The sequence below is a fragment of the Erythrolamprus reginae genome, chromosome 5, assembly GCF_031021105.1.
Source record: "Erythrolamprus reginae isolate rEryReg1 chromosome 5, rEryReg1.hap1, whole genome shotgun sequence".
Classification (NCBI taxonomy): domain Eukaryota; kingdom Metazoa; phylum Chordata; class Lepidosauria; order Squamata; family Dipsadidae; genus Erythrolamprus; species Erythrolamprus reginae.
In genome coordinates, this window is record NC_091954.1 from 14,272,677 (window position 1) to 14,286,108 (window position 13,432).

General features: G+C 45.3%; 1 protein-coding gene across 4 annotated transcripts in view; it reads right to left on the minus strand.

Annotated features, from left to right (window-relative positions):
- The window catches only part of SEC24C (SEC24 homolog C, COPII coat complex component), an 86,884-nt gene that overhangs the window by 20,938 nt on the left and 52,514 nt on the right, over positions 1–13,432 (minus strand). For all 4 annotated transcript variants that reach the window (XM_070752081.1, XM_070752080.1, XM_070752078.1 and 1 more), the window contains 4 exons: positions 11,489–11,604; positions 7,772–7,896; positions 5,703–5,894; positions 1,166–1,259 (listed from right to left, as the gene is read on the minus strand). In XM_070752081.1, coding sequence (XP_070608182.1) covers positions 1,166–1,259; positions 5,703–5,894; positions 7,772–7,896; positions 11,489–11,604 — 527 coding nt within the window. The remainder of the gene's footprint in view (positions 1–1,165; positions 1,260–5,702; positions 5,895–7,771; positions 7,897–11,488; positions 11,605–13,432) is intronic.

Below are 13,432 nucleotides of genomic sequence, written 5' to 3' on the forward strand. Positions count from 1 at the left end.
GACTGTGAGCAGTGACTCCCTGTCCAAATAGGGCCGTAACTGGTGCACCAGGCGAACTTGGGCAAACGCCCCCCTCGCCACAGCCGAAAGATGATGTTCCAATGTCAGCTGTGGATCGAGGAGGACGCCCAAGTTGCGGACCCTCTCTGAGGAGGTCAATAGTTTCCCCCCCCCAGGGTAATGGACGGACAGATGGAATTGTCCTTGGGAGGCAAGACCCACAGCCACTCCGTCTTGTCTGGGTTGAGTTTGTTGACACTCATCCAGGCCCCAACAGCCTCCAGGCACCAGCACATCACTTCCACCACTTCGTTGACTGGACATGGGGTGGAGATGTATAGCTGGGTATCATCGGCATATTGTAACTGAATTTAAACATGCCTGGGATAAACATATATCCATTGTAAGATAAAATACAGGAAATAGTATAAGGGCAGACTAGATGGACCATGAGGTCTTTTTCTGCCGTCAGTCTTCTGGGTTTCTATGTTTCTAAGAGCCTTACTGACCTCTTCTTCATGCCACTATTTATAGGAAAATGTAAAAGACTTCAATGAAAAGCAAATGTAGCTCATCTTTTCAAGTGACCTTTTACAACTGGCACTTACTGATACTGATTTTATTCTCAACATGCTCCAAAAATGCAACTTATTTGAAGTGCTTAACTTATCCGTATTGCTCAAGATCATTGCATTCACACTGTAGATTTTCCTGCCTGATACATGCTACCTAGAATGATGTAAAATTCTGTATGGTTCAGCTACCACATAATAAACAAACTGGATTCAGCACTTGATATAGATTGCTGCCGTCTTGAGAGGTTTACAGAATACAATGGCACCTCTACATACGAGTTTAATTCGTGCCAGACCAGAGCTCGTATGTCGATCAACTCGCATCTCGAACGAATGCCTTTAGACTTTGTTTTTCGCGCCGAGATAACTGGAAACATGGAATTCTTGCGCCACCTAGTGGATGCTCGGCTCGTATCCCGAATTTGAGCTCAGGTGTCGAACAGAAATTTTGCTCACGTCTCGGTTCGTAACTTGGAATACTCGCATGTGGAGCAGCTCGTATCTAGAGGTACTACTGTACTAAAAAAAAAAAAGGAAGAGGCTGAGAAAAATCAAGTCAAATTAAGGTGCTGGGGAGCATAAAAACTAACCTTTAGAGCTTCCATGCCGGCCTGAATCACTGGAGCAAACACCGTTTCTGTTTCTCTTGTGTCAGCAAACATTTCTGGGATCTGATCCAACAGGCTGCAAAATGATGAAAATCAAAGTTAACATTTAGGCAAATCTCTAGCATGGATGCTCAAATTATTTCTTATCAATGCTTTAGAGATTTCAAGACAATTAGAACTTCTGTAGGAAAAAAAAGGTAAAGGTAAAAGAGTCCTTGTGGATTTTACTCGACCTGAGCACAGATTAGTGAGTTAAACCCTGACTTATTCTTGTCATGTTTGGAGTAGATCCATTTAAATAATTGGGAGGAGTTAGCGTGATTACATTTAAGAAAACCTCCGGGGATTAATATACTGCCATAATGTACATTGCTTCAATTCTTTGCTACTTCTATGGGTCATGCACACATACACAGAAATACACAGCAAACAGTGTACAGTGTTCCCTCGATTTTCGCGGGAGATGCGTTCTGAGACTGCCCGCGAAAGTCGAATATCCGCGAAGTAGAGATGCGGAAGTAAATACAGTGATCCCTCGATTAGCACGGTCTCGATTAGCGCGAAACGCTGCAACGCGGTTTTTCAAAAAATATTAATTAAAAAAATAAAATATTAAAAAATAAAAAATAAGTCCACGCTAGTTCTCTCTCTCTTTCTCTCCCTGTTGCCGGCGTGGTATATGAGAGAAAAAGAGAGAGGCAGAGGTCGGGCGCATTACCGGGAGGTGGAGGCGGCATGGGGACGCTGGGTGCTGGGGACACCGAGGAGGGGGTGGACGTCAACTGCGGGCGGGAGGAAAGCGAATGCCACGGGGCTGGGCTCGGCTCCCCCCTCGGCTCCCCCCCTTACCAGCCCCGCCGCGGAAGGCTCCATTCTGTTCCCTGAATGGAGACCGCCGGCCGCTCAATCGGGCCGGCAGGGAACAGAATGGAGCCTTCCGCGGCGGGGCTGGTAAGGGGGGGAGCCGAGGGGGAAGCCGAGCCCAGCCCCGTGGCATTCGCTTTCCTCCCGCCCGCAGCCGACTGATCGTGGGCTCCTTCGCAACCTCGGAGAGCTTCCTGGTTTTCGTGAGCTTTCATGCCCTGGAAGCTCTCCGAGGTTGCGAAGGAGCCCACGATCAGTCTCGGCTGCGGGTGGGAGGAAGGCGAATCCCCCGTGGGCTCCGTTACATCTTCCGCTGCCAGCCAGGCCATGCTGGCGGCAGCGGAACAATCGCTGGCTGTCAACTTTTCTTTTTAAAACTGGGCAGGAGCTGACTTGCCTCCCCAGTGCTAAAAAGAAAAGTTGACAGCCAGCGCTGCGACTGACGGAATGCTGAGCCTCCCGTTTTCTCTCCCCCCCCCCCTCGCCCCTTCGCCTCCCTGTGTTCCTAGGAGAAGTGCTGGGGATTGAGGCAAGACAGACCTTCTGCTCCTCACCAGCACTTCTCCTAGGAACAAAGGGGGGCGAAGGGGCGAGGGGGCGGAGAGAGAACGGGAAGTTCAGCATTCCGTCAGCCGCAGCGCTGGCTGTCAACTTTTCTTTTTAAAACTGGGCAGGAGCTGACTTGCCTCCCCAGTGCTAAAAAGAAAAGTTGACAGCCAGCGCTGCGACTGACGGAATGCTGAGCCTCCCGTTCTCCCCCCCCCCACCTTGCCCCTTCCGGTTTCGGCGTTCGGCAACGGAGTCCGGCGCTGGGGCCATGCGGGGCCGCTCATCCAGGGGGGCGTGGACTGGCAAGTCGCCCTCCTTTCTCTTTCTTTCTCTCTCTTATACCACACCGGTAACAGGGAGAGAAAGAGAGAGAGCGGAGGGCACCTTGCCGGTCCACGCCCCCCTAGATGAGCGGCTCCGCACGGCAAGCGGCAAGCGGCAAGTGATCTTGGGGTTTCCCCTTTGCCTGGGCGGCAGGAAGACCAAGGGAAGGTTCCTTCAGCCGCCCAACACCTGATCCGCTCCGCAGCGCGGCAACGGGGAAACCCCATCTTCGGCTCCTCGCTGCTTCCGCGCTGCGGAGCAGATCAGCTGTTGGGCGGCTGAAGGAACCTTCCCTTGGTCTTCCCCGCCGCCCACACGCAAACTCCACCATCTGCGCATGTGCGGCCATGAAAAAAATGGCGCACATGCGCAGATGGTGTTTTTACTTCCGCATCCAGTATAACGCGGAAATCGGTTAGCGCGGGAGGTCTTGGAACGTAACCCCCGCGCTAACCGAGGGATCACTGTACACTATTTTTGGCTATGAACAGTATCCCAAGCCTTCCCTTAACACTTTAAACCCCTAAATTACAATTTCCCATTCCCCTAGCAACCATTTAGATTATTACTCACCATGTTTATTTATTAAAGTTTATTTTTAAAAAATATTAAAGGTGGATGAAAGTTTTGTGATGACATATGGCGTTATTGGGCAGGAAAAACTGTGGTATAGGGGGAAAAAACGCAAAGTATTTTTAAAAAACAGCGGAGTATTTTTTAATTAATATTTTTGAAAAACCGTGGTATAGACTTTTCGCAAAGTTCGAACCCGCGAAAATCGAGGGAACACTGTATATCATTTGTGCTGTTTGGCAAACTGCTAGGAGGCAGAGGCCTTTTTCCCCTTGCTTTCCTTCCCCAAAACTAAGGTGTGTCTTATACTCCAAAAATTACGGTATATCCCTTCCCGTTAATTCGGTTGAAAGCAACTGAGTTAACAAACGGTCATACTTCTAGCAAAAAGTAAAAATAAAACCCACACACTCAAAACAAGTGTGATTCTTAATCCTGGAGGGAACTGAACAGATCACAGCATAGTAATATCTTACCCTTGATGATGAAATCATCAGTGGGTGATAAAGGTTTGCCTAATTTTACAGACTGTAACAAAAATTTGCTCGGTTCAGAGAGAATGAATCGTATTGATCTGACAATATTAGCTGTACATAACAGAGATCAGAATGTCCAAGATATTTAATCATGTAAACATTATGAGTTTTTAAATCCCTATGGAGAGGGTAGTGTTGACGTTCCCAATTCTTCCACCCACAAGGAAGGGGCATTCTTCAAGAATGTGCTGCCATCTTCTCTCCAGTTTTGCTTTATTTTAATGTTTTAACTTTTTGTACAGATTTGTGCACTGTGCAATAAAGATTGATTGATAGAGTCAACTCAGCAAGCATATCTGAATGCAGATTTTTGTTCAGGAACAATGTTGTATATTGCACGCAATGTGGTTTGAAGGACAATAAATTAATCCAAATTAATTTATCGTAAAATAATCCATCTCACCAGTTAAAAACAACAAAGCAATGTTTTTAATATTTTCAGCGTTTCCCATTATAAGTGTTGTTCCAGATAGTCCTTCCCTTCTTATGTTATGATGGACTTCTCCAGAGCAATTTATGATCTGTTTCCAAACTTAAAATGTCTTATGACTGATCCTCGCATTTGCAACGGTTGCAGTTTTCCCACGGTCATGTGATCGAAATTTGGATGCTTGCAACAGTATTTATGACAGTTGCACTGTCCTGGGGTCAAAGTCAATCAGGGAAACTGAATTTACTTATGGCTGCATTGTCACTTAACAAGTGCAATAGTTTGCTTAACATAATCTGCCCAGGTTCGCCTGGTGCACCAGTTTATTTATTTATTTTATTTATTAGATTTGTATGCCGCCCCTTTCCGTAGACTCGGCCCTATTTGGACAGAGAGTCATTGCTCACAGTCGCTCATGCCCTCATCACCTAGAGGTTTGATTACTGCAACGCTCTCTACATGGGGCTACCTTTGAAAAATGTTCGGAAACTTCAGATCGTGCAGAACGCAGCTGCAAGAACCATCATGGGGCTTCTAATCCCCACGTTTCTACAACACTCTGTGGCTTGCATTGGCTGCCAATCAGTTTCCAGTCACAATTCAAAGTGTTGGTTATGACCTTTAAAGCCCTACATGGCATTGGATCAGAGTACCTCCGGAACCACCTGCTACCGCACGAATCCCAGCGACCGTTAAGGTCCCACAGAGTTGGCATTCTCCGGGTCCCGTCGACTAAACAATGTCGTTTGGCGGGCCCCAGGGGAAGAGCTTTCTCTGTGGTGGCCCCAGTCCTCTGGAATCAACTCCCCCCAGAGATTAGAACTGCCCCCACCCTCCCTGTCTTTCGTAAACTACTCAAGACTCACTTATACCGCAAGGCATGGGGGGGTTGAGACATCTTTCCCCCAGGCTTTTTTATACTTTGTTTTATGTTTGGTATGAATGTGCTGTTTGGTTTTTAAAATAATGATAGGGTTTTATACGTTTATTAATATTAGATTTGTTCTACTATAATACTGTTATTATTGTTGTGAGCCGCCCTGAGTCTTCGGAGAGGGGCGGCATACAAATCTAATAAATTATTATTATTATTAACTGTGACTAAAAGATTGTAAACAATGTGTGATTCACTTTGCAGCTGACTTTCTTAGCAATAGAAATTCTGGTCCCAACTGTGATTGTAAGTCAGGAATTACCTGCATCAATTGGTTAATGCTCATGGTGTAGGTTGAGTTTTTCTTACCTAGTAAAAACTGTGCGAGACTCATTCACTTTCACAAGGAAGCCATCAAGCAAAGGTACAAACATATCTGCTATATCCGAAACAACCATCATTTGCGGCTGTGCCAGGGAGCTCTTGACATTATAGAAGTGTAGGACTTTGTTGTAGGTGACAAAACCCACCCGGATGGCTGATTCTTCTGTATTTCCTTCTCTGTTTAAAAAAAATGTTGTTAAATATAGAATAAAATGGGCTTGCAAAATCAAACTGAAAAGCAGAAAGACAGCAACATCAACAGATGATAGTACCCTAATATCTACTGACCAAATCCCAAGTTTGAGAATGCAGCTGGGAAATTCTCTCATTTTGTAGGATACTTAATTGAAAGGCTGATTGAATTGTTTCACTGAAATAGGTTGATTATTGTTGTGTTTGGGCCTGAGCCAGCTGTTGGCCCCACATATGTGAGAGATGTGTCACAAAGTGATTGTGAAAGCCTAGCTGACAGCCAGGAAAATGTGGCAGACAGCCCAGAGGATGAGGCAGATGGTTCAGAGGAGTTGGCAGGCAGACCACAGGACCTGGCAGACAGCCCAGGGGATTTAGTAAACAGCTCGTCCGATAGCCTCTCCTCATTGGATTCAGGTGCTGAACAGCTAATAGACATGCGTAGCCGGAGAGCCATGCAAGGGAAGGCTCAATTAAGGGACTATGCCGGTGATCATAGTAGCAGCTGTGGCTGGGTGTAGTCCTCATAATGAGGGCTGGGTGTGGTTCCCATAATGAGGGCTACAGTTATAAAAGAGAACAGAGGCAGAGGCAAACTGTGGATGTTTATCTGTGTGGTTTGTGTGGCTTTGTGGTTCCTGCTTTGAAGCCTCTGCTCCATGCCTTTGGATTTCAACCCAGCATTTTCAGGCAAGTGGGAGTTGAAAACTCTGGGACTAGTTGTTGCTCTCGTGCCTCAACGATTCAGAGAACTCCTGAACAGTTTCTGCTCCGTGCAGTTTGTCTTTCGTTTGCTTTTTCCTGCCCTTTGTATTTGGCTGACTGTTCGCCTCGAACTGTGTTTTACTCCTGACAATAAGGACAGTTTTCTTTCACCTTTTCTGTTTGTTTAATACAAGTTTGCTGATTAGCTTTACTAGATAAATGACCAAAGCAATGGAAACTGCAGTTTAATGTTTCCAAATGTAAAATAATGCACTTGGGGAAAAGGAATCCTCAATCTGAGTATTGTATTGGCAGTTCTGTGTTAGCAAAAACTTCAGAAGAGAAGGATTATGGGGTAGTGATTTCTGACAGTCTCAAAATGGGTGAACAGTGCAGTCAGGCGGTAGGGAAAGCAAGTAGGATGCTTGGCTGCATAGCTAGAGGTATAACAAGCAGGAAGAGGGAGATTATGATCCCGCTATATTGAGTGCTGGTGAGACCACATTTGGAATACTGTGTTCAGTTCTGGAGACCTCACCTACAAAAAGATATTGACAAAATTGAACGGGTCCAAAGACGGGCTACAAGAATGGTGGAAGGTCTTAAGCATAAAACCTATCAGGAAAGACTTAATGAACTCAATCTGTATAGTCTGGAGGACAGAAGGAAAAGGGGGGACATGATCGAAACATTTAAATATATTAAAGGGTTAAATAAGGTCCAGGAGGGAAGTGTTTTTAATAGGAAAGTGAACACAAGAACAAGGGGACACAATCTGAAGTTAGTTGGGGGAAAGATCAAAAGCAACATGAGAAAATATTATTTTACTGAAAGAGTAGATCCTTGGAACAAACTTCCAGCAGACGTGGTAGATAAATCCACAGTAACTGAATTTAAACATGCCTGGGATAAACATATATCCATCCTAAGATAAAATACAGAAAATAGTATAAGGGCAGACTAGATGGATCATGAGGTCTTTTTCTGCCGTCAGACTTCTATGTTTCTATGTTTCTATTAGCAAAGCACGTGTGTGTTTGATCTTTTTTCCTGGACCTTTAATTATCACCTGAGCCCAGTCAGGCAGAACAATTATAATCAAATTTTATTATTAAAAAATTGATTCACTGGGACCACTATCTGATGTCAGCAGGTACCTGGGGAGGTAATCCAGGAGAGTCTTCAGTTCTTCACATATCAGCCTGACCAAGCCGCTCCGTACTGCATTGTACGACACATCAATCATGAAAATGTAAGCAGGAGGGTTGGGATACTTGTTATTCTGCAAGAAAGGAACACAATCACAATTAGGCATTACACACTACTGAATCATTTTCCCATCATCTTATGTCTTGAAAGAAACAAGCTTTAACAGTATTTCTGCCTAGCCTAAAAAACAACTACAGTGATACCTTGTCTTACAAACTTAATTGGTTCCGGGACGAGGTTCTTAAGGTGAAAAGTTTGTAAGACGAAACAATGTTTCCCATAGGAATCAATGGAAAAGCGATTAATGTGTGCAAGCCCAAAATTCACCCCTTTTGCCAGCCGAAGCGCCCGTTTTTGTGCTGCAGGGATTCCCCTGAGGCTTCCCTCCATGGAAAACCCTACCTCTGGACTTCTGCTGCAGGGGAATTCCAGCATCGCAAAAATGAGTGCTTCGCTGGCAACGGAATTCCAGAGGTGGGGTTTCCTAGCAAAGGGAGCATCAGTGAAATCCCAGCATCGCAAAAACACCAAAGTCCTCAAAACCCCACTTCCGGACCTCTGTGTTTTTGCGATGCTGCGATTTCACTGAGGCTCCCTTCACTGGGAAACCCCACCACCAGACTTCCGTTGCCAGCAAAGCGACCATTTTTGCGATGCTGGGATTCCCCTGCTGAGATTCCCCTGCAGCATCACAAAAACATAGAAGTCTGGAGGTGGGCTTTCCCATGGAAGGGAGCCTCAGGGGAATCCCAGCAGCGCAAAAACGGGTGCTTCACTGGCAACGGAAGTCCAGGGGCGGGGCATCCAAGCGGCGGCAGTGGGTTTGTAAGATGAAAAACAGTTTGTAAGAAGAAGCAAAAAAATCTTAAACCCCAGGTTTGTATCTCGAAAAGTTTGTATGACGAGGCGTTTGTAAGATGAGGTATCACTGTACTACAAATGCAATTTTTAACAATTTTTCAGTAGTGACCATTAGCATCATATCAGCATTTATCAGCTTTGGCAACTTTAATAGAATTCCCCCATATACTGGCCAGGAGAATTCTGGAAGTTGAAGTCCACCCATTTTAAAATTACCAAAGATTTAAGATTTAATTGGATTTGTATGCCGCCCCTCTCCGAGGACTCGGGGCGGCTCACAGCATTTACAGAAAAACAAGAAACAGTAACAACAATCCAATTAATAATACATTAAAAACAATCTTTAAAATTCTAATTAAAAAACAGAGTGGAGAAGCACTGCATTTTATCCTGGCAGCCATTAATTTTTTTATTTAACATGCTGGCATCTAGATTCTGCAGATCTAATTTTATAGAAATAAGCCCCCTCTCACCGCCATAAGAGCTCATTCAAATTCATCAGAGCAATCTTTTGTGTTTCTTGGCATATTGTAGCTGGCTCTATTGTGTCTGGAACCTGGACTAGTTTCTACTGATGTTCACAATAATTTCATTAAAATTAGCTTCTCTGAACGGATCTGTAGCTCCTTAATCCTTAAAGACAATTACTTGTATCATTTGGCGGGACCCAGGGGAAGTGCCTTCTCTGTGGCGGCCCCGACTCTCTGGAACCAACTCCCCCCAGAGATCAGAATTGCCCCCCCCCCGCCTTTCGTAAGCTCCTTAAAACCCACCTCTGTCGTCAGTCATGGGGGAACCGAGATAACTTCCCCAGACCTATATTGTTTATGTATGGTATGTGTTGTGTGCATGTTTTTTTAAAATTATGGGTTTTTAGTTTTAATTATTAGATTTGTATTGTATATTGTTTTTCTATTACTGCTGTGAGCCGCCCCGAGTCTACAGAGAGGGGCGGCATACAAATTAAATTAAATTAAATTAAATTAAATTAAATTATGAATGCATGCATGCATACATACATACATACATACATAAAGAGCCATGATGACCCAGTGGTTAGAATGCATTACCGCAGAACTGCAGTATGAATCTCACCAGGCTCAAGGCTGACTCAGACCTTCCGAGGTGGGTAAAATGAGGACCCAGTTGTTGGGGGCAAGAGACTGATCCTGTAAACTGCTTAGAGAAGGCTTTAAAGCTGTGTGAAGTGGTATGTAAGTGTTAGTGCTATATAAGCCTAAATGCTATAATGAATGTTAGGGATGGATGGTCTCTCTGTCCACCACCGAAAAGTTAATAGTGAGAAGGTTGAGAAAGCACAAAAGGAATGTGGACACAACCCAGAAATAATTCATTAGTAATTGGCAGCTTAATCAGTCTACAAAAAGTCCAACAAGATGATATTTATATTTATATTGATTGATTGATTGATTGATTGGATTTATATGCCGCCCCTCTCCGGAGACTCGGGGCGGCTAACAGCAACAATAAAACAGTGTACAATAATAATCTGATACTAGAGATGATTAACCCCCCCCCCCATTAATATAAAAAAACCAAACATACATACATACCATGCATAGAATTGTAAAGGCCTAGGGGGAAAGAGGATCTCATTTCCCCCATTGCCTGACGGCAGAGGTGGGTTTTAAGTAGCTTACGAAAGGCAAGGAGGGTGGGTGCAATTCTAATCTTCGGGGGGAGTTGGTTCCAGAGGGCCAGGGCCGCCACAGAGAAGGCTCTTCCCCTGGGTCCCGCCAAGCGACATTGCTTAGTTGACTGGACCCGGAGAAGATCCACTCTGTGGGACCTAACTGGTCGCTGGGATTCATGCAGCAGAAGGAGGTCGCAGAGATATTCTGGTCCAATGCCATGAAAGGCTTTATAGGTCATAACCAACACTTTGAATTGTGACCGGAAACTGATCGGCAACCAATGCAGACTGCGGAGTGTTGGTGTAACATGGGCATACCTTGGGAAGCCCATGATTGCTCTCGCAGCTGCATTCTGCACGATCTGAAGTTTCCGAACATTTTTCAAAGGTAGCCCCATGTAGAGAGCGTTACAGTAGTCAAACCTCGAGGTGATGAGGGCATGAGTGACTGTGAGCAGTGACTCCCGGTCCAAGTAGGGTCGCAACTGGTGCACAAGGCGGACCTGGGCAAACGCCCCCCTCGCCACAGCTGAAAGATGTTTCTCTAATGTGAGCTGTGGATCGAGGACACCCAAGTTGCGAACCTTCTCTGAAGGGGTCAGTGATTCTCCCCCCAAGGTAATGGACGGACAGATGGAATTGTCCTTGGGAGGTAAGACCCACAGTCACTCCGTCTTGTCTGGGTTGAGTTTGAGCTTGTTGACATTCATCCAGGCCCCAACATCCTTCAGACACCGGCACATCCCTTCCACTGCTTCGTTGGCTGGATATGGGGTGGAGATGTATAATTGGGTATCGTCGGCGTATTGATGATATCTCACCCCATGCCCTTGGATGATCTCACCCAGCGGTTTCATGTAGATATTAAATAGCAGGGGGGAGAGTCAGAGTCCACCTTAACCAATGAACTTGACCTAATCCAGGGCTGAATATTCTGTCATTTTCCAAGGTTTTGTTCCTTGGCCCTAATCTTGACAATACTAACCCCTTACAGAAAACTATATAATTCCTGCCTGCTTGTTTGTGTGCTCTGACACCAACTGAAAAGTACTCAATGTTGACTTCCCCCAATAATTTATCATCTCACTGTAGATAAAATAAATCATGAATACAGTAGTCAACAGTAGCTAGGTATTCATAGGAGTAGTACCTTGCAGTAGTCAACAGTAGCTAGGTATTCATAGGAGCCCAGTGATAATTCAGGTCTGTCATAGTAGTCCACTCGCCTGCCCGTGTGATCCAAATGCTGGAAGTAATGAGATGGCACTGGAGGGAAAAAGAAGGAAATACATTTTTTTCTGCTTATTTTATTTCTTAGAAACATAGAAGAAACATAGAAGACAGACGGCAGAAAAAGTCCTCATGGTCCATCTAGTCTGCCCTTATACTATTTTCTGTATTTTATCTTAGGATGGATCTATGTTTATCCCAGGCATGTTTAAATTCAGTTACTGTGGATTTACCAACCACGTCTGCTGGAAGTTTGTTCCAAGGATCTACTACTCTTTCAGTGAAATAATATTTCCTCATGTCCCCCTGTCAGGCCAGGAATCTGTGAGTTTCAACTGTGAGGATGGCTCCTCAGACTTCAGTGCAAGGGGAACAACAGTTTTTAGCCTTTATAAATGCTTCATGTACCATATTTTTCAGAGTATAAGACGCACCTCCCCCACAAAAGGGACTGAAAATTTGGGTGCATCTTATACTTTGAATGTAGCTTTCTCAAAGCTTTTCCCCCCAGCCCTAACAAGGCACTTACAATCTTCCCGGCCGGCTTGCAGGCTTTTTTTGGCTACTCTCTCCAAAGAAGGTTTTTTTCAGCCCTAAGTCTTTTGCAGGCTTTTTTCATTGCTACTCGCTCTGAATAGGGGGTTTTTTTCAGCCTTAACCAGGGGATAAAATAATATGTTGAATCTGACCAGATTAAGGATGCTAACCAGATAAATACCTGGTAGCACTGATCCCTGTAAGCTGCACGCATGCGTGCGCTCTCTCTCCAAAATACCCCCCGCGCACCCTTTTCCTCGGTCGCGTGCTCCCCATCCCCCTGCCAGCCCGTGGGGGGGGAGCGGGCGGGGAGCCGCGGCCACCCTTGCTTCTCCATGGTGCCTCCGGCCCCCTCGCGCTCCTGGCCTCTCGGCCCTGCCCCCCGCCCACCCGATTCGCCCCCTCTCCTCCTCCGCCGCCTCCTGCCTTGGGATGCGACTTCTCGGGAGGAAAGCGCTCCCAGCCAGGAGGCTGCGAGAGGGGTGGGGCGGGCTTTCCCAAAACGGACGGAGAAAGCCCTCTCTCGCAGCCTCCTGGCTGGGAGCGCTTTCGCTGCGAGAGAGGGCTTTCTCCGTCCGTTTCGGAAATCCCCGCCCCGCCCCTCTCGCAGCCCCTTCGCTGGGAGCGCTTTCGTCCCAGACTTCCAGCAAGGGGGCTGCAGTAGAGGCAGGGCAGGCGTTCCTGAAACGCTCGGAGAAAGTGAGAAAGAGAGAAAGGAGGGTAGCGATAGCAAGAGAGAGAAGAGAAAGAAAGAAAGAGAGATAGAAAGAAAGAGAAAGAAAGCAATAGAAAGAGAGAAAGAAAACAAGAGAGAAAGAGAGGGAGAGAGAAAGTGAGAAAAAGAGAGAGAGCAAGAGGGGGAGAGAGAAAGAGAGAGAAATGACTCTTGATTTAAAGCATATGGTAAAAAGGACCCAAATAATAAGAGAGAAAAACCCCCAGCCGCGTGTGTGTGTGTGTGAACTCTTGAACAATTTCCAATAGCTCACCTGTTATTGGAAATGGTTCAAGAGTTCACAAATACACAATGGGGGAGGAGACAGGGATGTAAAAAGAGAAGATAGTAATAATAGTAATAGATTTTGGTTTTGTTTTATTATTAATTTCTTTTAATAAAAAAGGGATTTGTTTCTTATTTGTTTGTTTATTTATTTATTTATTTATTTATTTATTTATTTATTTATTTATTTATTTATACATACATACATACATAGATACATAGATACATAGATACATAGATACATACATACTTCTATGCCGCCCAGTCCCAAAGGGACTGTCGCTCAGACACTATACTTTTCCGCCCACACCGAAAAAAAATTAGAGG